This window comes from Augochlora pura, chromosome 7, assembly GCF_028453695.1.
Source record: "Augochlora pura isolate Apur16 chromosome 7, APUR_v2.2.1, whole genome shotgun sequence".
NCBI lineage: Eukaryota > Metazoa > Arthropoda > Insecta > Hymenoptera > Halictidae > Augochlora > Augochlora pura.
The window spans coordinates 12701609-12729606 of record NC_135778.1 but is presented as its reverse complement, the minus strand read 5'-3'; the positions used below and the strand labels follow the sequence as shown (position 1 = coordinate 12729606).

The following is a 27998-nucleotide window of genomic DNA, read 5'->3' as shown; positions in this document are numbered from 1 at the left end:
ACCTTCGTCCCACATTTAAGGATTGTCCACAGTGCAAGCGTTGCATGCACCGCGAAAACTTTTTTGCCAGTAAGCGCTTCCGCCGGCTTTTTCTATCGTCGCGGATTTGTTTTATTGCCGCACGTTGGCGCGTCTCCCAGCGAGTTCTCCCTTATCTTTGTGGGACATCGATCGCACCGGCCGATTAGAGGCCACGTGAGTTTGCAATTAAACCTTTTCCTCGCCGTGCGGACGGGTCCCGGCTCGCATTGCGAATGCTTTCTAAACGCTGCGCTACTAGCTTAAGGAAGCGGCGATTGTTAATGCGAGCCGAGTAAAAAGCGTTTTCGCGGTGTAGAGAATATAAGCCGGAGACAAATGGAGCGTTTGCACAATGACCTGGTAAACCCGCTTTCTGCGGTCAAAATTCAATTTCTTAAGTTTGATGTTTTTAACATATAAACCGAGAATTCTGTAAACTATTCAATCAAAATTATTATAACAAAATCAAAATTATTACTCGTTTTAGATGATTCCGTTCTTGAATGTGGCATTTAAAATAGAGAATTATAAAATTTAGAGTAAAATTAAACGCTTTATATATCAATTATGAAATATTAGAAAGACAGGTTTTAACTCCTTACGCTATAATAACGAGTCATACTCGCGATAAAGATTTCACGCATGATCTACTAAATATGAATATTAGTAATTTATTTCAAATCGGAAGCAAATTTAATTCTTCTGCTAACAAAGTACAGAAACGAAAGTAAATAAGGACAATACAAGAAATAGGAATTCTCTAGTCCTAATAAAGAAAGTATTAAGAACAAATAAATGCGAATTAACACAGCATGAAGAGAATCATAGTGCAAGGAGTTCATGACGGCTTTGTATGTACAGCGTGTTCCAAAAGTCACTCGCAATCGGGGAATAAGTGGTTCCTGAGGTTATTTGATGCAATTTTTTCCTGAGTAAAAATGCAATCCGAGAGTTTGTTTACGAGTCATTAACAGTGGCCAATGAGAGTCGAGATTTGTTGAGGTAGCCAACGAGCGAAACTGGTCTTCGTCTCCTCGACCACCCGTCAGTCGATTTCATCTTCCACTGGTCACTGCTTTTTCGTTAATAACACGTAAACGAAGACGCGAATTGCACTTTCGCTAAGGAAAGAGTAACTTGCTCTCAGGAACTCCTTATTTTCCAATTAGAATTGATTTTTGGGACACCCTGTATTATATGAGCTGGTGCACTTAAAGCATTGTATCTTGTTGCAATAATTTTTTAATCCAAATAGCATAACAACTTTTTACGACAACTAAAATCTTCAGGAGTATTTTAAAAACTATAAAGAATTGTAAACATTAAACTGCTTTCATAAGAAAGCTTAAATAACTGTTAAGAGGAAAATATTAAGTGTGTTACCATTTGCAATCTTGGCGTCTAAATTAATTTTTACCAAATAACAAACTTGATTTTTACCATGCTTATAAATATTTTTGTTTAATCAATAATACTGATCAACTCGATGTTTTAAACATTATTACATATCTTTAACTTAATGATAATAACTTTCGAATTTAACTGCCTGTCGTAATGGAACCTTGAAACAACCAAGCTAAAATAATTTGGGTCACAGAGCTCGAATTCTCAAACCATTGTGCATTGCGTAATCGGCTATCCGAGTTATAGCGATCGCTATAGAGTATTACACTAGAATTCTGCGTATTTCGGTATTCGTGTTTAACCAAGTGCCGGTTTTCAATTGGACTCGAGGATGGAGAGCCCGGTGGAAGTTGGTCGAAGCTCGCGATACAGATTATAGGTCGACGGAAGAATCGTTTAGCTCACGCCACAGTTGAAATTGTTTCTTTTTTTTTTCTGCCGAAGCCGTTCCAAGTTTACGAAACTTCTTGCCAACATGCTTGACCACGGATTCGTCGGTGGCCAACATGCAACGGAGCGCAGTGCCGGGGTAAAACGGAAATCATAAAAATTGCCGGGTCTCCGCGGGCGGATTTGAACCGGTCGCGCGCGTGTACAACGCCGGATCAATAAAATCTTTCGCTTGAAATATTCAAGCGTCCATTAAAGAGCTTCCTCTGAAACATTGATCGGAAAATTCGTAAAAATGACGATTCCGTGTAGCATAAACCGCATTCGAAACTTTCGAGCGTGTTTCCAAAATACCGGAGCGGATCCCGACAACCGACTCTGCATCGATTCGCCTGAAATTTTCCGGCGAACCGTTTTACGCGCGGAATTTGCCGCTGATTTTTTCCGGCTTCGAATATTTTTTTGTAAACAGGAAAAGCGTTTCAGCGGTGGAAACGCGACGGCCGAAAATTACGCGGGAAATTTTTCGATGAATCCTGAAAACAATTCGTTTTGTTATTCGTCGGAGCCTCTTGTACTTCGTCGTCCCGTGACGCTGCGGGTAATCACGGGGAACACGATCGGGAACGTGAAAGAATTTCGACGCGGTAGAAATTTCAATATTCATTAGGGGCGCGATTAAGCCGACGAGTGCTGCGTTTTTTTTATAAATTATTTCTGCTGGCGCACAATCGAAGATAACGCGTAGACGACGAATTTTTGGCATGCATTGCAATACCAGGTACACCAAATATGATATAAAATATAAATAACATGAAGAAGAAGATTTAATTATATTTGAGAATATAAAACTATTTTTGAATTATTTTCAACATGAATACAGAATATTTTTCAGTTACATAAAGTTCACAGTCTGATCATGGCGTTAAGATCGCGTTAATATGGCATCTGATCAAGCTGTCTCCGTCAAGTGCGACACGAATAACATAACCTCGATATGACTAGTCTTGCATGAATAAACTATTTTCAAAATTAACTCTTTGCACTCGAAGCGATTTTAACTGTAAATGTGAAATAATTTTCCTTGCTCAGTGGTATTTACATTCTATGTAATAAAATACATTTTTATTCATACAAATTAATTCTTGTAACTCGTACCAACAGTTTCACTGCTTAACAATTTATTAAATCTAAACTTTGCTGTTATAAAATTTATCTTAAGACCTAATGGAAATTTTAGTGGCGTCTCAGAGTCACCACTCGAGTGCAAAGGGTTAATAATTCTAAGTCTCGTCTGTGTTACTTCAAAATCGAGTACTATATACAAAAGAGAATTTAATGGTTCGATATAGAAAATAAAAATGAATATAGTTCTGTGTTACGTAAAAATCAGGTACTGCATACAAAAGAGAATTTAACCCTTTGCACTCGAGTGGCGACTCTGCGGCGCCATTAAATTTATTTTGATACGTTCCAAACTTATTTTTATAGATATTGCCAAAGCTTAGATTTAAAAAAATTGTTGAAAGTTTAACTGTTACATGAGTCACGAGACTTAATGTCATATGCACACAATGAATTTTGTTATATAAAATGGAAATACTAGAAGACAGAAACATTATTTTAGATTTCCAGTTGAAATGGCTTCGAGTGCAAAGAGTTAATAGTTCGATGTATAAAATAAAAATGAATATAGCGTTATACTAGGATCTTACGCGCGTATCTTTCGCGGTAGAAGTTTCAATATTCATTAGTCACGAGAAACCTAGACGGGGTGAGATATTTAAAATCGATTAAGGACGTACCGCTGGCACACAATGGCCCAATAAATCACGTGGAAGTTCCTAATGATTTGTGCTCATGTAAGTATTGGCTTAAGTGCCGCGAACTCTATAATAATCTGTCGGCCATTAGCCTGTAATTTAATTCGAGCGCTGCCCGCCTGCATATCGCGGTAGGTGTTGCGTTTATCGTCGCGGCCGATGCCTATAGTCCACCACGGTTTTACGTAATTTTAGCCGAACGCAAACTCGATAATGCGCCGCAGCGCAAACCTGCTCGTTTCGAGTTTTCCCCACTATTTAATTAAAACACACAACGCTGTAATAAATATCGATCGCGTGGCCCGGCTCGCGAAATCTGCCGCTGAAATTTCTCCGGCAATTAACGAACGATATCGGTGCCCGCGAGAATGGAAATTGATAATAATTAGGTACGAGATCGTCTTCCATTGTGCGCCGATTTAAAACGCCTTTATGCTATACGGGATATGTTCTAGAGCCTCGACGATCCGTCCGAATTTCAGTGATCCATTGTTCCTATAATTTCGATCATATGTTGCAGTTAATACAGTGAAATTTCTGCGTTCGTTGCACACTGGAGCTTTCGAAGCATTGATAAGGTACGAGGAAATTCACGCGGTTTAGTTCTGATATCCGTCGCGGGAATTGGTCGAAAGAATGCTGTGTTTTGTGTAAGTAGACCTCTTTTAATTTAAGTGCTGCCGATCATTTATATCGCTTTCAATCCATTTTAATCTCAGTTATGTAAATACATGCTTTATTCAGCTTAACTGTGTCAAGTCGTTTTATGAAAAGTCACTAAAGTATTAATGCAATACGAAACGCAAATTCTGAACTCAACAGAACATGGCACAGATTTGTTTCAATTTTATTTATTGAAAGATTTATCGAAGATGTTATATTTTATGCAGTGTCAGTTCTTTTACGTTGTTTAACATCCATTGCGTGACACAGACTTATTGCTTTCATTTCGAGAGATTACTTACGTTTAAAAATAGAGAACAGCAAAAATAATAATTTGCACGTCGTAGCGCAAATAAAAAAAAAGTGATTTGTTAGAAAGAAAATTTCATTTCAGTGGTGTTAGCGTGCAATAAAGGTTATATAATACTAATTGTACGGTTTTATCGGCAGTTACTGGAAATAAGGGCGCGTTAAATAAACTACGCGAACAGAGAGAGAGAGCAATAATAATAGGAATCGTACGAATCTTTATGGCGCTTAATAATATCATGCAATGTTTGATGAGGCGTGGCGCTGATAATCGCGACCGACTCCGTACGCCGCTGTTTGAATTAATTTAAATCGGCCTAACGGCGCATGCACAGGCAGAGTTCGAAAGGCTTAAGTATCGCACTTAACGTCGCTACCAACCGCTGTAATCCGTGATAGTTTTGTGTAGCTGCGGTGTCGTCGTGGTGTAGGCAGCCGCGTGGTACTGCGCCGGAAGCGGAGGGCAAATTGGTCCCTTGTCCTCGCCCTCCTCCTGCACGGAGACCTGCGGCCGAATATCGAACGTTGCCGTTAATAAACCTGACATTTATGCACACGCGATAGTCGAACGGGAACTTTCCGTCACTTTGTGCCCGCCGGCTTTACTCTCCCTGCACCCCCCCCCCCCCCACCCCTCCCCCACCGTCCATGTCCACTAAAAACTTTTAAACCACCTTATCACTTCCTTTTTTCTCATATTGAATTGCATTTTGTTAACAGCTTCCTCCAACAAAAAGCTACTAGTTAAAACTAAAATTGAAGACCTGCCCGCTAAATACAGGCAACTCCTCTCGTCTGTAGTAAAATTGCGAATTCAATATTTTAACGCTTTATCGGACGGTCGTTCGGCCGTAAACATTCCCCGGACACACCGGCTCTGTTTCACGCCTGCATACTTACCTGTATGCGTAATTTTCTTTGGCTTGTAGAAATGTTACCATCAAACGTTGTAAAAGTGCTTTCCGTTACTATATTAGGTTGGCGCATATGAAATGTCGGATGTTTACGTAAATATATAAAACTGCATATCTTTTTTTCCAAAATCTTTTTTTCACCAACCTAATAGAATTATTAAAACTGCTTTTAGCGAGATTTTGTTTATGCTTATTTTGACTAAAAGGCGCCTTTTAACACCTTTGCGTCTAAGTGCGAATTATTGCCAAAATTTCGAGATTTGAAATTGTTAATTAAATGTAGCTCATTTGAGCAATATGGTTATTGCTGCATTGATGCGGATTTATTAGAAATTATTCGATCAGAATATATATTCTAGTATAATGATAAAAAACATTATCCCCATCATTTTTTATTTTTTTCGGAAGGATAAACGTAGGCAATAATATCGTTAACTTCGCAATAACAATAAAATCAACAATTGTAGCAAAATTCTTCCCTTATGCGATACCACAGTTTTTACAAGCCGCTGGTTGCTGTACAATGATTTTTATGTACATATTTATAAAAAACAAAATTCACGTGTACTGAACTTACTAACAGAATTGGAGAACAAAAGGCGTTATTCATGTTTTTTAGTGGAAAAACAGGGCGGAAAACAAGCAAATATCAAAGTTATACAGCTCCTGTATTTCTGTTGCAACTGGGATATGGATTCTCCGATGTAATTATAATTGATATTACATCGAAAAATGGTGTTGATATTTATATGTAAAATCGTTCAAAATTAGATATTGTTATGAAATCCTTGGGTTATCAAAAAATACCTCGTGGAAAAAAAAATAGCAATAAATGATATTTGTTTCATCTATTTTATATAGTCAATTTTTACTTCATTTATTTCATTCATCGTGAAATGTATCTAATATTTAAATAATTGTATAATAATATGGGAACTGATAGTAGTATAGTATATTTTTATCTGAAGAATAGATAGCATTCATAGAATCGATTCACAGGCTACCGATTGGGATAAAAAGTTGGTTTATAAACTACCAATCTTAGAAGTACGTGCGTTGCATTGTAATTTATTTATATATTTTGCCGTTTTCAATATAATTTATTTAAAGATTTTCTAAGAAAGAGCTTTTACAATTTCAACAATTATTGGACAATCAAAAATGTTTGGGACTGGTCGTTTTTGACCGGTTTAATTAATGTTATGACAAGGTTGTGTCAAAGTCTGGGCTTTGCAACAGAATTTTCAATTATAGTAATCGTGGGGAAGCGAATTGTTTACACTTTTAAAGAATTTGTGAACTTGTGCAATTAGTATCAGTTCCTACCCTTGCAAGAAACGAATACGAAAGAAAATTTATAATTTTATTAGAAGAATCGTTCATACGAATTACTGTCATTGTTTACTGGAATTGTATACAACACAATGTTAGTACTGTTAACATAAACGATTAATTAATTAACAGACGAACAAGAATTTGTATCTTTATTTCACCAATTACGAACAACTTCGTCAGTGTCCACGATAATTGTTTAAATACTTAATTACATAACTTCTCGTCTTGAGACGTGTTCAGAAAATTAGGTTAATTATAGTTCTTGGGGACGATATAAATTCAAACCACCATGTTCGCTGCCGTCGTAAAATATGCATGTTTTATTCCGTCAAACGGATTGCAAAATCACGCTACCGTGTCGTTGCCAATAATTTTATGAAACGTAATTATCCGCACAATGCATCGGTACGCATTTATCAGAGTATGGTAATTTCAGCGAATAAAATTTATCATATCACGAAGTAATTATTAGTTACGACTCGGTCTGACGGTCGCGGCAATTTGATCACGGGATAGAGCCGCAAACGAGATATAGGAGTAGCAAGCATATGAGGTTTCGTGTCACACGGTTTGAAATATTGACATCGCTAGAAACTAATGGTTTTTTAGCGCCCAACTTTGACTAGGCTATAAAACCATGTAACATGGAAAGTTAATTGTTATTTAAAGATGACTGATTGCACAGAATTGAGGATATTCAAAGTATAATACTATAACCTCTCTTTTAAATCCCCTATGTTCATAGCATGTACTATACCACTAATAGCTACAAAAATTGTTATAAATACGATACAGCTAACAGTCATAAAAGCAGTAAAATTTGTCGAATTATAAAATGTTTTATATTTCTCGTTGCATCGTCATTTCTATTAATTATTTTCATTAAACGCATTTAATATTCATACCAAATTCTATCAAGATCCTATTATGCTAGACTGTCGTGCGCCATTGTCTGTTTGAAACAATACATTTAATGTAACAAAACCAGTATTATGAAACCAGAAGAAATTAACATGAATTAACCGGTTAGCTGTGACGTTACATTTACAGGACGCGCGTACATTTGTCGCGAGAATCAAACGACGACGAGTATATTCGTCAAACGCAGAGTAAATGTCACTGTTAAAATATTTTATCAAAAAGACGAATATGTTTTATATAATTAAAAATTGTATTACTAATATTTATTTATTCAATTTAACATTACCATATGCTAAATAAAAGCTAAAAATTCACATTGATGTTCTACAGTGGTATTTAGCAAAGCGAGAAACAATACGTAATGTTACTTTATACGTCGAACACCAATATTGAGATTCTTTCGTAAAATTATGTAAACACCTTCGTATAGAATTGTTAATTGATGTAATACCTGGCGTATAATCGGGAAAATATTTGCCGATGCAACGTGCAACGTTAGGTCGAGATCGTGTTGATTTTACGGGTTCGATTGGATATGATGTAATAGTTTTTTTCATCGTACTCCATCAAAACATTTACTCTCGTTAACGTTCCATTATTCTTTTTATATAATAACAATGAATTTAACGCTGTACCAGTGGTCTTCCGGCTCTTGCTTTTACAACTAAAAAAACGTTATCATCGCAGATAATTAAATTCGCTACGTGAGCTTATAAGTTAAGGGGACGCATAGGTTATCTCAAGTTATTTATATTTTTTATTTATTTCTTTTTTTCAGACTCAGCTTCAAAATATACCAAACAACTTGAAATTTGAGAATACGTTTCTGTTTTCACTAAAATTATAATTTAAATAACCAATGTTTACTACTTTTTACGCGTGACAAGTATACTCGTCATTAGCCGAAATACTGTAACTTCTACACGACGAATATACTCGATGATTACAAGTGGATAAAAAAATAATTTCACCATGAAGTACGCTTCGTTCGGTTAAAGAACTGAAAAGCCAATTGCAAAATAATACGATTCGAAACGGCAACGATAACACAATTTCAAACGTTCGAGACACTTCAGCGAAAGCCAACAAGAAATGTTACTGGAAGCTTTCCATTCGCAAATAGAACAAGCACCATAGTATAACTCCGGGATTAGGAGAATTTCTGTCAGCCGGGCCGTCATTCGCCGGGCCGCGAAACAGAGATTACTATGCCTGACGTTATCGACCGAGAGATTACATCGGGGGCTCGCGTGGCTGAAAAACCGGGGTTTCGGTCGAGGTTCGACGCGCGTCGCAGGAAATTAAGGCTGTTACCGCAACAAACAATCCTAGACCGATCTCGCCGGGCTCTTCCTTTCTTCTGGCCGATAAGAGGATCATGTCGAGGCACGAGTCGCTACCCCGTAGCGAGATAATATCCATTGATTCTTTTTCCCTTGCCCCCTGCCCGAACGCCGGCGACAATCTGGCCAGAAGGGCACAAGAGGGCCACGATGAGGGGAGGGGTGTTAATTTCCGTTTAGGAAGCGTTAGGGTGGCATACTGGCGAGACGCTGCACCGCCACTGTTAAGATAAGATAACCACTTAGCCATCGGGATTCTACTCGAATCTCTTTGCCCGGTACCCTCCCGTTCGCCGACCCCCTATCCACTGTCTTCTCGCCGCCACTGTTCTCCGCGTTTTCTTTTTCATCGACCCCCATTTCTGATACGTTGCCCGTCTTCCTGTCATCTAGCCTTCTATCCGACGCCCCCCCTCTCTCTCTCTCTCTCTCTTTCCCTCTCGCTTTCTTTCTCACCATTAGGGCTATCTGAACTTCTGTCGCGACTTCCGGCGTTCTCACGTCGCGGCATTCAAAGCGACTTTGGCTGCTCGTTCACGTTGATGGCTCGATCACGAACCCCTTCAACTGCGCCGCCGTGGTTGCCTGCTCGCTGAATGGTTACGAAAGGCACCAACAGGCTCGGAGGGGCACACGCTGCGATCTTTTATCGCTTCTCGAACTGGCCGTAACAAACCGCGACAGCGGGGGCGGGCCGCCAGGTTCGACGGGCGTCGTTATCCTCTAACGTGGCCGTTTAATATGTTTCTTGAGGCGCGGAAGCATACGTTCGTCGTATCGTCGCCGCAAACGATCGGAAAGTCATCGTTTTCTCGCCTTCGTTGCGAATAACGACAAATATTAAACATATAATATGTCGGAGCCTCGTTTCATTACTTGTCGTAGCTGACGTAATCGCAAATGCAATTATTGTCGATTACTATTGCATCGCCAGCACATTTATAAAAATTAATTTTGTTGTAGAATTCGCCGAGATAACTTTAATATACGAACGAATAATGAAGAAAGTGTTGAATCATTTTAACGTGGTATGCGAATGCTTGTAATACGTAAGAAAAGCAAAATTTATTAATTCCTTTCTAAAGTTTAAGTAAACGTAACACAATATTACGTTTTAATTTCGTGAGAAAATAAAGAGAATGAAAAAAGAAATAATTAGCTTTTCTGGCTGAGAATAGACGTACGACAGGAAAGGATTAATACGATTGACGCTATCGTCAGATGAAGGGTATCAAACATGAAAAACATCTATTATCAGTAGAGTAAAGGGTTGAAAATAATTTCATAACCTAACGTACAGCGTCGTCTTATTAAGAAAGTCATGCACTTTGCACGTTGTTTGCTCGTGCACTTCCGAAACTCGCATAATATTATTAGTGTCAACAAAAGCACATTTCTACCACTCGACACGTTAACACGAGCAGGCAAATTTCGAAAATAGACAACGAAGCAACAACCGAGCGACGCGTGTTGACACAGGAGCGCGCCAGTCTTGACATTATTCCAACAAATACGCTTATGAGGCGTGATTTCCGCGGAAGTTGTTAATTTGGAGTGGCGTGTTGTTTGTTCGACGGCCGATCCTGATGGAAAAGCGGTGGACAACATTCACGATCATGATCGGTCTGGAGAGCGCGCGCGCACACACACATATACACGCAACCACACAGAGGGGCCTAGTAATTGGCAATATGAAAATCTTCGGTCGGCCCGAGCGTGTTTCGGTGATCGAGGCTCAACGGCGCGAATGATTTAATACGCGAGGAAAAATTAATTACAGAGAAACCAATCAGCAAGCGGAATTTTCGACTGATCACACGGCAATCTTCGTTTAAGCGAAAAATAATCGATCGAACGAACGTTAATTGAAAATAGTAATTACTCGATAAACACCGGGGCCGCCGGCGAAGAATCTCGCCCGCGCCTCCCGGTGGACGGACGCGTTTTCCACCGGCATGGAACGGGCTAACGGGGTCCTCATTATAACGGTCGACTTATTTTCGTGAACATTCGCCGATCCAATTCGTAAAACGCCGGCTCGTCAAGCGACTGAAAAACACGTTCATTTCCCCATTGTTCGTTCGCGTGTCCATTTGACGAGCGAAAATACACGTGCTGTAAACACTCGCGCCAGCAAATTGAATTACCACGGTCATTAGGAAAATTGTTTCTAGAATTCGACTTCCACCGCTTTGGTCTACGGGTTCACGCAATTCTGGTAACGGACGAACGAATCAAGCCTCCCGTGATTGATGATAAACTGATCATTTTTGTATTTGCCAATATACAGTGGGCCGCATTAATATTCGGACACCATCGTATTTGAGAAATTTTTACACCGTATCTTTACCGTTTGTTGAATTAATGAATTTATAGTTTTTCAATGAGTCAGAACACTTACTTTAGATTCTACGAACATACGTTTTATTTACATCATTTGTATAGTTTTATTGTTAATTGATATTAAAGTGCTTAATTATTACGTCGCAAAAATATTGTTGTATTTTCTGCTTTTGAGCTTATGCAATTCGCTAATGAGCCAAATTTTAGTGCGATCCCTGGAGAAAACAAAATATTATGTAGAAAAAAAAAGATAATAGTTTAAATAATTAACTCTAAGAAAGTCTTAAGTGGAGAAAGCAAGAATAAACGCAACTCTAGCCTGTAAAAATGTAAACAAATGCTTTCACCGCTGAAGCATCTAAAATACTAATCATTTTTTCAGCATTGTCAACACGGACATGTGCAATATGTCATCGTATAAGTTGTATTTAAACGAGTTAAGATTAACTTAGATTTAATTAAGTTAAGAGCAATCGAACTTCTCGAGCAAGGTAATAGTACAAGAAAAGTTACAAAAATTATATTACGTAGTCATAGTACGATGAGAAATATAAAAAAGAAATATAATAAAACAGGCGCTATATCTAACCATAAGAAAAATGGTAATTCTCGTGCAACAAGTAGAAAAAAAGGATAGAAATTTGTATACAATTGATAAAAACATGAGGCGAACCACATCAAACAAATACATGAACAGTAGTCCTCGAGTGTCTGGTATTGTTCGCTAAACATAACCTTAAATCGGAGGGAACGTTTTCAAAAATTTACAATATTTGTCCAGGGAAATTGGAAGAAGTATAACCGCTGCAAACTTCGAAGACAATTTTGGTAGCTCATACGTCACTGCTAAATAATCATAGTAGAAATTACATGTTTGCGCCTCATTGTCTGAAAGTACTCGGAAACCATTACGGCCCCGCAAGAATTTTACTATTTCATGTCATTTTCCCAATTGTGGAACACGCCAAGCATAACCTTCCATTTTTACGATCTCATAAGGCCGGGTATAGATTCTAGGAGTGTCTCTTCTATATTTAGTCTCCTATCCCTCTCGCAATAGGTTCTTAATGGGACAACCAATCACCTACGAAGGAGTGGTTTCCGAATTATCCTGGACGGTCAAATTTTTGCGGACTTAATGGATGGTGTTACCCTGGCGACGACGGAATGGTATTTACACTTCCTCCAAAATAGAATATAACCTCTATAACGTCACAATTATATGTTACATTAAATCAATTAATCTCCTAATTTCCACTTTGTATCGAATCAATTAATCTTTCCATCACCAACATACTTTATGTCGATTAAAAACAGATGAGATATTAATACTCACCAACGGCCCTAAAAATTGTTAATATTTTATGTTTAGTGTCTAAATTGTAGATGTCACTACAATCTGGACAAATTTTAAGAGAATAGTATCGGGTAAAACTTTATTTTATTGAATATTTTATATCAGCTCACATTTTCGAACATGAAAGTAGAATTAACCATAAAAGTAAACAATCTTTTATATTCCACAGTTTAGTTATAAAGTAAAACATTTTTAATGTATTCGTATATAAGACGAAAATTATTCTTACTATTCCAGTTACATGTATATATTATTATTATTATTTTTATCTGTGATCCAGTATACACAGGATTTTTTAAAAATGTCGTAGATTAAAGTTAAAACAATAAAATAGTTGAACAATATCGACGCACTAGTTTCAACAAGTTTTCTCCATTAATGAATACATGAAATGCTTATCTAATTTCAATTATCTGTAAAAAAATTTCATCTCCCATCTACAGTCTCGTAATAAATTTACTATAATCCTTTGATATTCGTCTCTACATTCTCGAGATCCTTTCGAAACGTGTGCTCATAATTTCGCCGCGAACGGAATCGACAGAAATTTCCTGAAAGCGGGAACAGTAATCGTGGCCGCCGTATCATTACTCGAAGTATTGTCAACTTTCAATGAACTATCCCGTACACGGCGCGCAGGAAGGTAACTCGCGCCCCCTTCCGGCTGACCAGTGTTTGCCGTGGTCGTAAGTATACATCACTGACACGTTTCCTGGCTACAGACAGGTTCGACTAAACCGTGTCGCTTTATCGTGGAATATCGTACGACGTATAGTTCTGCCGTCTTCCGTTTATCGATGTACAACCACCGGGAGTGCATCCGAAGTCAATGCGCACACGGTAAAACGGATAATTCCTTTGCGAAGCAGAGAAATAAATCTTCCGACAAAAGAACGTTAATCCCGGTAAAGTCTCCTTTGAAAAATCCGCCGATGCACGTGCTATTATTGCGTATATGATACGAGAATAAATTTTCACATTATTGATAAAAAGAAAGGTAAAGAAAAAAACAGTGAAATGAAAATAAACTCTCAGGAATTATTACGTTCCGCAAGAGATTTTTAAAAATGATTTTCCGTCGAACAAATAAATTCTTTGCTAACTCTCCTTAATCCCCGTTTATTAAGGGGATTATTCACTGATAGACTGCCGAGCATTGAAATTGATAGTTTCCATATTCTGGACTAATTTCCGCATCATATTCGGGCAACCGTATCCGATTGGCCGGTTTCTGACACGCTCTCCGGCTTCTAACCACACCGAAATAAATAATTGATAGCGCATAGCAGTCGAGATCCTGCGCAAGCGTTACCCCGCACTTATTATCATGCTGTATTTGTTCAGAGACGTAGAACGTTCCGCTGCATATTAATGGCTGCATCCAGTTTATCGCGAGCCGGACGGTCGATGGCCCGCTATTAAATAATCTCCGCCCGTCGCGGTTGAATTAAAAGTTCCGCCGTAGCTACGCGATGCCGTGGAACTTTAAGAACCATTCGTGACAGTTTTAAATGCCGGCGACAACTGATGCTTTTAAATTTTACAACGGGTTCGGACTAATTCTGTCGCCAGCGTCTCCTATACCCATCGTTATCTAAAACGAATATCGAAGAAACCGGTAGAAATTATTTCATTTTCTATACCGCCATCAAAACATTTAATTCTTATTTTGATTACCTTATTTTCTGGAAAATGCAAAGCGGTTCGAATAATTTCAATTAATAATTTAATGCACTTCAAAAATATTGAATGTAACAGTCATTGAGGGGTTATGTAAAATAAAACAATCGTGTAGTGTAAAACTTGTGTAAATAATAAAAAAGTAATTGTGTGAATTCATTTTTGTCACTGAATTTCTAATGGAAGGAACTATCATTGTAGGTGTTTAAGAAAGGGTTGTTCCGTTTAAAAAAGTCAAAGTGACTTTGATATCTCTAAAAAAATGACATAAAAACAAAAGTTTGTATAGCATCGTATCTATCCCATTGTACCATGAAATTTTGTCCCTGCTATATTTTACTTATCTTTATGAACAACAAAGATATTTACAAACGTTTGTTGCCTCATCCTGTATATCTTTATTTATTATAATACTTTATAATACTTTAATTCTTAGATTTCCTAATTTCTAGATTCCCGGACAACATAACCTTAACACAAGAATAAAATATTCCTTTGATCTAGAAAAAATAAGTAATGTGCAGAATATTATAATAGCCATAGAATATAACAGGTGGAAAGGCTACAATAGGGACGAAATAAGGTAAAATTAAAATGCAGAATGTAACAGCCAGTTTTCTGCAGCCGAGTCGAAGCGTATTAAAAAATATTCCACGAGGGTGTACATGCTGCATAAATTAACACGAGCCTTTCAGCGCCGAGAATAAACAACAATAGCGCGAGAGATTTACAAAAATGTGAAGAACGCGTAAATATAAAGATACCGTTCGAGCAGCGCCGACTTTAAAAAATAATATGATTTCTCTTTACGCGGGAACAAAGCCGTTTTTTTAGTACCCACGGAGCAGCCGGCGATAGTAAATCGCGACGGATAATCGTCGCGGATCCAATTTGTCGCGGCGATGGCTGAAAAACACAAATCGAAATAGAGCGGCGTTCGCGTTGATGAAATCCCAGACGTGCAAAGAAGAGGATTTCAGGAACAAAACGATCTTCCATTAATTAGCAGTGAAGTGCTTTTTGCCATTTTCATTACCATGGGTACATTTCCGCCCTTTTCCCGTGAAAGCTGCTCAACCTGTCGGATGTTTGCACATTTTCTGCCTTCGCCGACATCTGCCCCTTTCCCCCCCCTCGCCCCCCCCCCCCCTCTCGACCAACTGTCCTTTGCTCTTTTCCTTTATTCCGCCGTTCACTGTCGCCGCAGCGCGGGAGCGTCGCCCGGTTCCCAAGCGTTCGATCTTTGGTCACGTATCACTTAATCCGCGGCAACCACAAAAATTATAAGTGCAAATAATATCCCGCTCGATATTATCATTTAATTACCCGACGCGGAGGCGGCGGCAAGCGAGCGGCCGTCTGAATGATTGTACAGAGTGATCCTGGTAAAGCCAGGCGCCGCGCAATTATCGCCGCACGGAGAAAATTTGATTTGTTAGTGGACATTAATTTTCGATTTCGCTTCTTTCCAGCGATTTGTTGTATTTTCTAGCGCACGCGCACGCGCGAATCGGTACCCGCGATGTTCGGATCCGATACGATTACATAATTCAGCCCCCGCTTTTATATGACCTGAATTATAAACAACTGGAATCGACGAAACAAATTTTCCACTTCGCTTGAGCAACTCTGTTTATGCTTCGCTTAATAAAATTAATCTAGCCTGCAATTTACCTGGAATTGTCCGGCTGTCAATAAATTATACGTTCACATAAATTTTCGGGAAATTGTGGGATTCGAACTGCACTTCGTGCTACATACTCTGAATTCTTGTAATCTACGTATGCTGTAGCTTTAATCGTTAACCCTTTGTCCTACTTTAATGAGTCCGGGTCGTGATGGAGATTTATAGTAATAAATTGTTAGGTATGAATACTGTTCCGTCTTTTTTGAGTCAGCAATATTCAAATATTCGAGTAGATGTAAATACAGGACAAATGTTAATTGTCTTTCTACATTTTAGAAATTATTGAATCGAAAAAGTTCTAATCATCATAATTGTTACGGTGTGGTAATCGATTCATGTGCTTTCGATTTGTTTTCGAACAGAATTGTCTTTATACTTTCCAAATACTTTATTTTATTTATTTTTAAATAAAAATATTCTTAAAATAAGAATAAATAAGAATAGTCTTATTCAATATATATAAAGTTAATTGATACTCGAAAACAAATCGGACAAACAAGAATTAATCATTTCACAATTACCGAGTCCATCATCCAATGATGATTCCAGTAACGATAACAAGTGTTTTTCGAAATTTGACGGATTTCTTAAAAAAAGAAATAACAAATATTTTCCAGTTATTGCTATTTGTCTTAAAAATTGATGGCCTCCTACAAAATGTTTATCGTTCCTCAAAAGGGGAATTTAGGGCTATTTATTTAGGGCTATTTATTTAAGAAAATAATGAAATTTACCAATCACAGAATATAAAAAGCCATTGTAACAACAAAATAAAGGATATCCTTTGATAAAACAGTTGCTGATAATTCTACAATTGTTTTCGTATCGATATCACCTATTCAAAACGATGTATCGATCGTTTAAAAAAGATAGCACTCGAGAAGGCATCGCTAGCAATCGCGCTAATCGCATTGCGAGGCTAATAAAAAGCTGCAGCAAGAAAAATCAGCAATACGAGAACAGCCGTCACGTTTCTGCCGCTCTATTTGTTCACCCCTCTTCCGGCTTAATAATTTCCCTTTATTTAATCAATTCAACGTAGCCGTTCCTCTCGCGTCGGATTCGTCCTTTCTCGGATTCGCCGGTTGACGTTGACGAAAAGTTTCTTCCAACGAAACGAGAAGTCGCGGGAACCGACAAAATCGACGCGAGCAGCTCATGAATTTTCCTGTTTAATTTTCATCAAGATCCGCCGTTGGTCCTTCGCTGGAAATTGCCCCCCCCCCCCTCCCCTCACCCCCACCCCCGGGCCGCCACCGGTGTTTAATCCAGAGTCTACTGACCTGGACAATGCGGATACACGCGTACGTCAAATTTGCGAGGGCAGGATTATAGTATACGCGGAATCGGAGAGTTTGTTGCTTTAAATTAAAATAATCTGTTTTCGTTCGGCTGACCCCTCGCATCCTGACGAGCCCTAAAGCTAAAGTCGGTAATCGCATTACCTTACTTTTGAACGCCGTCCTACGCCAATCCCCCCCCCCCCCCCCCCCCCCCCCCCCCCCCTCCCGTGCCCGCCCGCACGGCGAATTACGTTCATCGATTCTCGTTCTGCGAGGCGATGAAAATTGATTTTGCTCGACGCATTATCTATCGGCGAAGATTTTACAAATTTTCAGCCTATAATTTACATACAGTAATTTCTTGCTGATGAGTCACCATTAGAAATTCCATGCACGAAGTACTACTAATGCTATCTTTTGAGAAACAGCGAAAACTTATTCAAGGACCTAATACAATAATGTATTAAAATTCTATATAGTAGATTGGAAACTATGAAACGGGCGTTTTTGTTTAGACTGTGTTCGGCTGCGACGCCCGTTTCATAGTTTCCAACCTAATAGTATGACAGATAGAGCATTAACATTTAGTAAAGTAACAAGTACTTAATAGCAAGTAAAAGTACTTAGGTAATTAATTGTAAAAGATGTCTCGTTAACTAATAGCAGATGATCCTCTAGATTTTTCTTGGCATGTAGGATTTATTAATAAAATATAAAAGATAATTCCATACGATTCGATAAACTTTTTACAAAAGATATATTGCTCTCTCTCTCTGATCTTGTCAGATTTTTTATGGGACGCGTTGCCATGAAAGCATTGCTCAGCGCTCGTTCCCGATTGGACGATAACGAAATCGATGAAATTTAATGAAATCAAGCTTGCTTCCTGTTCTTTTAATTATACGACATTCCTTCGCGGAAATTCGATGTTCCACCGTTACAACGGGGCTGATCGGAAATTTCGAAGGACGCCCCGTGAAAATCTCGATAACGCCGATAATTTCTGTTACTTTTTAACTTGGCCGATCAATCTTCCCCGCTTATTAGTAATTATTTCGCATACTTGCAGAGGAAAGCCGATATCACGAAATTGGAAAGCTATAATGTGATTAAAATCGAGGTGGACCGGCGACAAGGAATTAATAAAACGTGGCTAATAGATGTATTACAAAAAAAGCAATTAATCTAAAATATTCCGTCCGATTTTATTAATCGAGTTACTCCGCATAATACGAAATAGGATCGAAATGGGTTCACGATCGAATTTATAACAAGCAGCGTCAAAGGTATTTATTAATTATGCATTTGTTCGGATATCGACTCGTTGCTGCGTCAACGATTAGAAATAAATAAACGCGTTTCGAAATCCCGATGTACGCTTTCCTCTCGTTCGAATTGTAAAATAAGTTTTTATCGGGTCCGCATTATTTAGCGCGTTCTCATTTCATTTTCATTCCGGCGAAACGAAGATAAACATACGAGAATTCATATTGTATACATATGTTTGCTATGCTTCTGCCGGAATGGATATCAAATGAACGACTGTGCCGGAATGATGACCGAATCGATATTATAAGGACATTTCGTTCGAATTTATGGCGCGGGGGAATTTCGGAAATTTTAAATCACTACCTTCGCCCGGCTCCGACCATATTTTTCATTCATGATTTACGGCCGCGGGACTGCGATTTTATTTAAATAATTTTCACGGGCAAACGACTCGGGACATATCCCGTTTCCGCTGTCGGATAGAAATCGAAGAAGACGCCTGCTCGCGCGGTACAATTAAATGAAAAGCTTGATAGGCGTAATGAGCTAAAAAGTCTCGGAATTTTTATTCGTACGCGTTACGTTCTGTTCCACGATTTTCCCATTAAAACGTGCACGATACACTTTTCCCGTTTGCAAACACAACATTCGTCGCCGTCGTTGTCGTTCGTTCGGTACGATACCGGAATATGCGGCTAGGGCTCCGTGAACACCGTCTATGGTAATCAAAAATGCATTGCATGTCCGATCTGTCATGCCACACGTCGGCGATAATAGCTATTACGTTACCTTGTGAAAAAAATTCCTGCAGAATTTCAAAGAGCTTTCGATATATAAGAATTCTTCTATGTGCGAATTTGCATTTGAACCCCGGTCGCACAGGTATCAGAATGTCAATGAAAATTCTTTACGTGCCTCCCCAAATTTAATACAGAACACATAAATCCGCCGTGTTGTTGCATCAAAAATATTACCGAACTTGGTGTATGGGATTCCATGGGACAGGGTTTTCGCTCGCGACATTTTTACGAGTCTCTCTTCATTGACCAGGGCTTACGATCTACATTGGTTATGAGATTTTTCTTGATATTATTAGGTTGGTGCATATGAAATGGCGGATGTTTACGTAAATATATAAAACTGTATATCTTTTTTCAAAAGCTGTTGATTTAATCAAAATATGCCCCGTTTGCTTTACTACACCCTTTTTAACAAGATATCAATACAGAAATGCCTGTCTTAAACAAATTCTGATCTTTAGAATCGATAAACTCTGATATGGAATATTTCAGAGTGTCTTCATTTATATACTATTTAGCCCGTAAAAACTGTCCTAAATGTTTAAAGTAGCGAAAGTCGCTTGGCGAAAGATCTATATTTTATAAAACTTTATATTTTACTTCATTTAATTTCGCAACTGTTTTGTACGACGTATGCGTAGTTTTTGTGGGCTAAACAGTATGTAAATGGAGACAGTCTGAAAAATTCCATACTATAGTTTATTGATCCGAAAAATCAGAATTTCTTGAAGACAGACATTTATGAATTAAACTCGCGTTGTGAAAAGTGTATTGAAACAAATGTGGCACATGTTGATTAAATTAATAGCTTTTTAAAAAAGATATACAGTTTTATATACTCGCTTAAAAATCCGACATTTCATATGCACCAACCCAATATCTAGAAGAACCTGGAGCTTGTTTTTTAATACATTAATCTATGTTATATTTATATTCCCATAGAATATAAGTAATGTTATTTGTATTGTATATATTTATATTATTACACTATTTATATTGTATATATTTATGTTATAGCTTGTTTTTTAATATACTAATCAATGTCATATTTATTTTCGTATAGAATATTTGTAATGTTATATATACATATATTTATATTTATTCGCGATGCCATATAATTGTCAGTCGATACCGTACAATAATTTTGCGTATTAATATAATCGAATAAAATTCTTTAATGTTTATATTAGGTCTATCAGAAATCTGTTCTTAAAAAAAAATAATCAATTTTGTATGCACTATTATTATAATAATTTAATATAATCGTAACTTAGGCTCTGTTGCCAGGATGACGGCGATTTATGAATAGTACCATTTTTTGAGAAACATATGTCGCAAATAAAATGACATTAGGGGACATAATTTTCCGGTAGACTTAATGCAATTTCCTAGATTTTTGAAAGTGTTAACCCATTGCCGTACTTTAACGATTCAGACTCGTGACGGAAATTTATAACAATAAGCTGTTAAGTATGAATGTTCATCCATTCCTTTAAGAAGGAATAAAATTTTATTCTCTTGTCACCAATATTTAAATATTTGAGTAGACGTAAGCACATAATAAATACAAAATTCCTTTTTCTTCGAAGAAATTAGTGCGATTGAAAAAATTCTAACCATAGTAATTGTAAAGAAAATGGAACGGCAAGGGGTTACGAACGCATACGGCGGATATATCATGTACAGGTTACTACCTACGCGCTTGTAGCGTGTCGAATAAGATCCGCGGCACCGATGTCATCGGTACGTCGACAAGCATCCTCAAAGGGTTAACCATTCCCAAGAAACATACGGGGATTCGAATGATTAATGAGCAAGCGAATTGAACTCGCGTTTCGGCTTAATTCGATCTGAGCTGCGGGATGGTGGGCGTGACAAAAGCATCGACACCGGCGCGTTAAATCCAATCCATATTGCGACCCTCGGCGCAGATCCCGGCACCGGATAAATAGTCTCGAGAGCCGTGTAAGCCTATCGAGTGGCCGATGTCCGGGTGAACTCTCTCCCTCTCTCTCTCTCTCTCTCGAACGAGAGAGGCGGCCGTCTGTCTCTGCAGGAAGTGCAACGGGGTCAGCCGAAGAAAAAAGGGAAATCGTGACACTCGACGGCTTTAGAACGTCGGGACGGGAGGGCGCACAAGTAGCAGGTGGCTAATGCAGAGGGCGAGCCGCCTACGTGTGTACACAGGCTTCCTTACGACCGGGTGAACGAGCTAGATAACGCACGTCTTCTCGTGCCGACAATACGCTCATGCGACTACCTCTTTTAATTAAGTGGAGTCAGCTCGATTGCGTGCCAACCCTCGCCCCTCCCGGACCCCATCCTCCGCCCGATCACAGCTGCTAAAAATTTACTCGCCGGGAATTATATTGGTTTCGACAGTCGTCGCGGACTCCGCGAGGGAAAAGTTTTTCCCATCGCGGAGGCCTCCCTTTAACCCGAGTGGTTCGTAACAAATGCAACTTTCGAAAGCCACTGTTTCGTTCCAGCGATTCGACTCGCGGAATTCTTCTTCCTCCCATTGTCCCGTGTGTCCAATTTTCGTCTTTCAACGCTTGTATGCTGTTTAGAAATAATTACGCCATGTATATACAGCGATTGACTATTATCATAGAAATTTCGTAAAAATAAGATAATGGTTGTTTAAAATATGTGTATATTTTGATAAGACAGATATATTTTTCCGTAATATACATATAACATCTTACACTAATTTATATTTTGTAAATAAATTGAAAATTAATTACGCGTTTTCGATTTCGTGAGATTAGCGTGGCTTGATCTAAAAATCACAAATGCAGCAACCGAAGTTTTACATATATTAATTTAATAAGAAATGTGACAATTCATACAATTATTACGTATGCATTGTACATTTTTACTTCAAAGTCTACGCAACAAAGTTATATGTCTTCAAAAATTATTTAAAACTATTTTTTACATATATGTCAGTATCATTACTATGATGATATTATATTAGTATCATCAGTTGTGTAACAGTCTTGCTTAAATGACCAATCACTGTGTACACTACCCTATAAAGACCATGCATTCATTTATTTTTGCTTTACTCTTTGAATCAACAAATTCTGTTTTCTTTGTAACTTCACAATCTAATATCGTTTGTTGCATTGAATTTAGGCAGATTCTTTGCAATTTTTATATTACTAAGCGGATGTTTAATGAAGAAATTTATTCAATAATTTTCGATGAAAGAGTGTTCATTATTTTAATAATTATTTTATTTAGTACAGTCTGTTTAAATGGAACACCTGGCAACGACAGCAAAAGGACGTTTGGATAATAGAAGATCTATAGTGCAAGATTAAATCTTTATTGTTTCTTTACAGCAAATAATATAGTATTTAGTAGTAAGTTTTTCTGCGGGAGATTAAACATTAATCAGGCAGAATTTCGAGGAAAGCTTATCAAGATAATAGTTTCAATAAAAAGGATTCACCGCGCGCGTAAATTTGAATCATGTGTGAATACGAATCAGTCTCTATTTAAAAAAAAAAACTTAGTCAAAGATCACGTAGTATTACAGACAGTAATTAAAAGTTCACTTTATGTTCAGAAATTGTGTTAGTCAGGGAATAGTAGTTCAACTTCATTTGAATCAATTTGCATTTCAATTAATAGTCAAAGAGAATTTGAATACTGTTTAAATATAAATCATCCTACACTTTTGCAAAATAACTTATTCGAAGGTTTATTAGGCGTAGTAGACGAAAGTTTATTTATCTTATCTAATTTTATTTAATTTTACTTTTACGAACTGAATCGAAGGTTAATACTACTTAAAGCGAACATATATTTACAATTACTAAATTTAATAAAGAATTTGTAATTTTTATACAAAATTGAAGGTTTATCGATTACTTAAAAATTGGACAAGCATAATTTTCGAAGTTTAGCATATATATTGGGTTGGAAACTATGAAACGGGCGCCGTAGCTGAACACAGACTAAACAAAAACGCCCGTTTCATAGTTTCCAAACTAATATAAGTTGTGTTAAACAGTGAGCATCGTGATGAGTTTCCTTTAACTAACAAAAGAGAAAATGTTAAAAGACATCTAAGAAGCACCAGAGTAATATATAAAAATGCCGTAACAACAATGATCGCATCTGTCCCGTGTGACAGAACGGATATTAGCGTAGTTACGCAAACGGCAGGAATTTAATTAATGTTTATAGCTAGTTTTAATATAGCATCACGCCCCTGTCGAGCAATTGTTTTGCGCCTGCCTTAAGTTGAACTCGTTGGCGCAAACAGATTTGAGGAGAAAGCTACTGGGGCGAATTGAGCTTCACCGTCTGGCTCCTATTATTTCCCATCGTTCAGCAACCTGTTAATTACTGTCTTCCGTACATTTCGCAGAAGGGTCGAAGTCCCGTCGCTTGTCCATTGAAGGGAATAAAGTTCAGCTTATTATTAATCCAGTTACAACGAGTTCAGGACGTCGACCATTTTCGTGCCCTCTATTTTGTCGAGCGCTTTTCATCATATTTCTTTAACAGAATAAATATTATCCGAAATTAAATGAAGACTCGAACGTTAATTCAGTTCCTCAGACTCTCTTTCGTTCCAACGGTTCTCGTCCTACGCCCTCCATTATAATATTATGCCGGCGTGTTTTGTTTCAGTGACATCTTTCACAAAATATTAACCCTTTGCGCTCGATCGGCGACTGTGAGGCACCATAATATTGTTCTATCACGTTGCAAAATAATCTCTGTACTAACAAAGTTTGTGTTTCAAATCTTGTTGAGGTTATGTTATGTTATGTTGATTATATATAAATTATAACATAAAATGCACTTTGTTATATAAAATGGAAGTATTGTAAACCAGAGAAATTACTTTCGATTTTTAGTTTGAAATAACTTCGAGTGCAAAGGGTTAAACTTCAAAAAACTGTGAATTACTACTTCTACTGTGGCAACGGGTTAAATCCGTGATAAACATTTCATATATAATGGACTTATTTATTTATTTCCAATCGAAATACAATTTGATTGTTTAGTTAGCAATATCGTCTCATTCTCTTAGGAAAGCTATTAAGAATTAAATGATAATCGACGCGACTGTGAAATAAATCGAACTGCAAAATGTTAACCCATGCTGATCGAAATTGATTTTCGTTGAACAAATAATAATACATAATATACAGAAATAAAAGAAAACAGCAAAATGTATTCATTTTCTTTTAAAGGTTAGATATATGTAACAGAATAATAAGTTTTTATTTTCTGTGAACATAAAAAGATATATAAATAGCTTTTGTGGTTGAGAGTAGACATGCAAAGGGTTGATAGTAAATTCGCAGAAGTATGAACACGAATCTCATAGAAATCATAATGAAAATGCGCATTATGATTTATGGTTTCTCAGCTACCTTATTTTTGCACACAATTATTTTCCAGTTTGTTTAATTTCGGTTAAAAGAAAACGTATTGCGGCCCGACGCTGACAGTACGTGCAAATTAATTTTTAGAAAATCCGAATGCAAACGTAATGAAGCGCGCCCTTTCTTCAAGACCGGGGGTTCAACGGGCAGAAAACAAAAATACGGAAAACAATGAAATTTTTGTAATTTCAGCGGAGGTTGCAATTTCGTTTCCAACTATTCCTGCATAATTAAACGAGACGCGATGAATGGAAAGCACCGTGGACGCCCGCGGATGTTTATGCAAATACCGGGCTTTTACAAAAACCGGAGCAACAGAAAAAAAATTTATTCGAACGCCAAGACGGCCGTGTTGGAGATCGTTCGAGACTTCATTAGTTTCTTCGAAATTCATGAATATCTTCGCTCCGCGTCCCGTGAATTTGTTTCGGCTGTAATCGAGTAGATAGGGCATAGATGCCGCGCGTCGAAGTGGAATCAAATTTTGTACATTATTGAATTTGCCGGTAAGAATTCCGGCTCCGCGGACCGGTTCTCGCCCTCGCTTTTCCTTCGACCTCGTGCTTCGTTAAATACCAATTTTCCGTGGGACGCGTTTCCCGTGCATTTACATATTTCCACGCTCTCCGTCGCGTCTCGTTTCTTTTGTTCAATACAAAGGGGAAGTCGGAACGGAATGCCCCAGCAGCGTCCGTCCCTTTATTTTTTCCTTTGTGCCGCCGCGAACTTCTTCGTTTTTCTCTCTCTCTCTCTCTCTCTCTCTCCCTCTCTCTCTCTCTCTCTCTCTCTCTCTCTCTCTCTCTCTCTCTCTCAGAAGCGACGCGGCGCGGAGAGCACCGCGTTTCAACGCTGTCCGCTGCGCTAACAGCGGTAATTAATTTTTCGTCTTGAAGCACGCGGCTCTCATTACCAGGCCGGGGGCCACCGTGTGTACAGAGAGCGGCGGCGGTGGCCTTTTCGGCGGTGACCTTTTCGGCGGCGGTCAACGGGACCCGGCGGCTCTCGGACACCGGTGACTCTCACGGTTGTCAACAAATATAAAACTTTAATAATTCCGTCGGTGCCCGACTTTACGAGCAGCATAGACATTCCGTCTTTCGAAGCGAAACGCCGAATACGACTGACTCCGTCTATCAACAATTCTTTTGCGACGCGCGGATATCGCCGTCTGGAAACCTAACCACCTCGATATTTGTTGACCTGTCCTTACCAGGGAATTACGTGATAAAAGGTGAGACGACTAGTTCGGCTAATATGTCAAGAGAAACGTTTCTTTCACGAGCATTCTTTCGTTTTCATCATATCGCTTGCGCGATCTTTTCTGTCGCGATAAGATTTTGCATTGTTTCAACGACAGTTCTTGTGGTATGGTCGATATAGTTTAGGAATAATGAGTTAAAGTACTAATTAATATTAAGTAAAGAAAGATATTGAATTTTTGGAATAAAATTTGATTTTTAATTTGTATAACCGAATCAAAATCTGCAAAATACCCCCAATAATACAAAGACGTCTTTGAGACATCTGAAATACGTCTGGTGTAGGATATTCGAAAAGTCTTAAAAAAAGTCTAAAAAGTACTTTCACGAGTCTGACTCGTGATTATGATTTCTGACAATAACCTGTTAAGTAAGGATGTTATAGCATCTTTTTGAGTCGAAATAAAATTCTGTCTTTTTGCCACTAATATTTAAGCGCTGAAGTAATTGTAAGCACACTGTAAATATTAATTTTATTTCTCCTACAAGAAATTATTCTAATCGAAAATTATTTAATCATTGTAACACAGATTGAACACTGTATACTCATAAATAATGTTCTCTCTACACTCGTAACTTTCGTCTTAAATTATGTTCGCATCGATATATTAATACTATAAAAATCGCGTCGACCATTTTTTCCACGAACGATTGTTCCTCGTAATACCTGATTTCCAAGTGGACGTCCCACATTTTCGAAATCCTCGTTTCGCGCGATCGCGCTCCGTCCCTTTAGCAGTATGAAGAAAAATATTTGATCAGCTCCCATCCTGGCCTCCTGACTTTCATGGCCGGCATCCAAGCCACCGTGTCGAACATGGGCTAAGACGTTTTCCATGATTGCTCAAAAGCCTCGGAGGGCAAATAGGTGAGGCGCCCACCCCATCGGTTGGGGGGGTTTATTAGGGACAAAACGAATCACGCTGGCGGGAGGGCCGACATCGAGTCCTGGGCACCGACAAAAAATCGCGTCCCGCTCGGTTGAAGCGAAGGGAAACAAGATCGTCGTCATTTACCAAATTGGCAGCGTCGGAGTTAAAGCATTAGCCCCGCTGGTAACGAGGCGGCATTCAACACATCGGTTTCCGACCGCGAGGCTCTTGGCTTGTTACGAATCGAGCGAATGCGTTGCTGACAATTTCGGAAATCCCTAGGATCTCACCTCGGTACCGCTGTCATTCATCCGCATTGTCTATTGGATCGTGATTTTTTATAAACATCTCTACACGCAACATTTTCTACGGAAGGACAGAGATCACTGTCGGTTCGCGAAGTGTAGTAACAAATGTTGATGTAAAATTTAAGGAATCTTTTTGAGGTAGAATAACATTTTTTTCTGTATACTCAAACTCACAAAATATAAAACTACATACACAATACTATACACAATACTATATGTATATATTATTAATAAATAATTACAGGTGTCTTTCGTTAAAACTACCCACCGAAAAATTATGTTTTACTGTGATGAATACAATATTATTCGTTCTCGATTATTAGATTTAATATAATAAACAGCAGAAATAATAAATTTATTAGTGAAAGATATTTGATTAAATAATGAATAAGCAATATGAAAATCATTGTTGACCGTTACTATCAGGCCGACGTCCAGCGGTATGTTGTTTTTCAATCAATCAGTCAATCGGTTGTTGACATTGTAAGTATGTAGACGTGTTTCGCAAAGCGCTCCTCGGAAATATTCTAAATAAATTTATCTGATTCAAGATGGACTTTCATTGATTAGTGCTGACCCTTGGCCCACCTGTGGTCAGTGGCG

The 27998-nt window shown here is 38.1% G+C and overlaps 1 protein-coding gene across 1 annotated transcript in view; it reads right to left on the bottom strand.

Moving 5' to 3' along the window:
- Ddr (discoidin domain-containing receptor 2) overlaps positions 1-27998 on the bottom strand; it is a 385161-nt gene that overhangs the window by 43073 nt on the left and 314090 nt on the right. The window contains exon 12 of the mRNA XM_078185212.1: positions 4992-5115. Coding sequence (XP_078041338.1) covers positions 4992-5115 — 124 coding nt within the window. The remainder of the gene's footprint in view (positions 1-4991; positions 5116-27998) is intronic.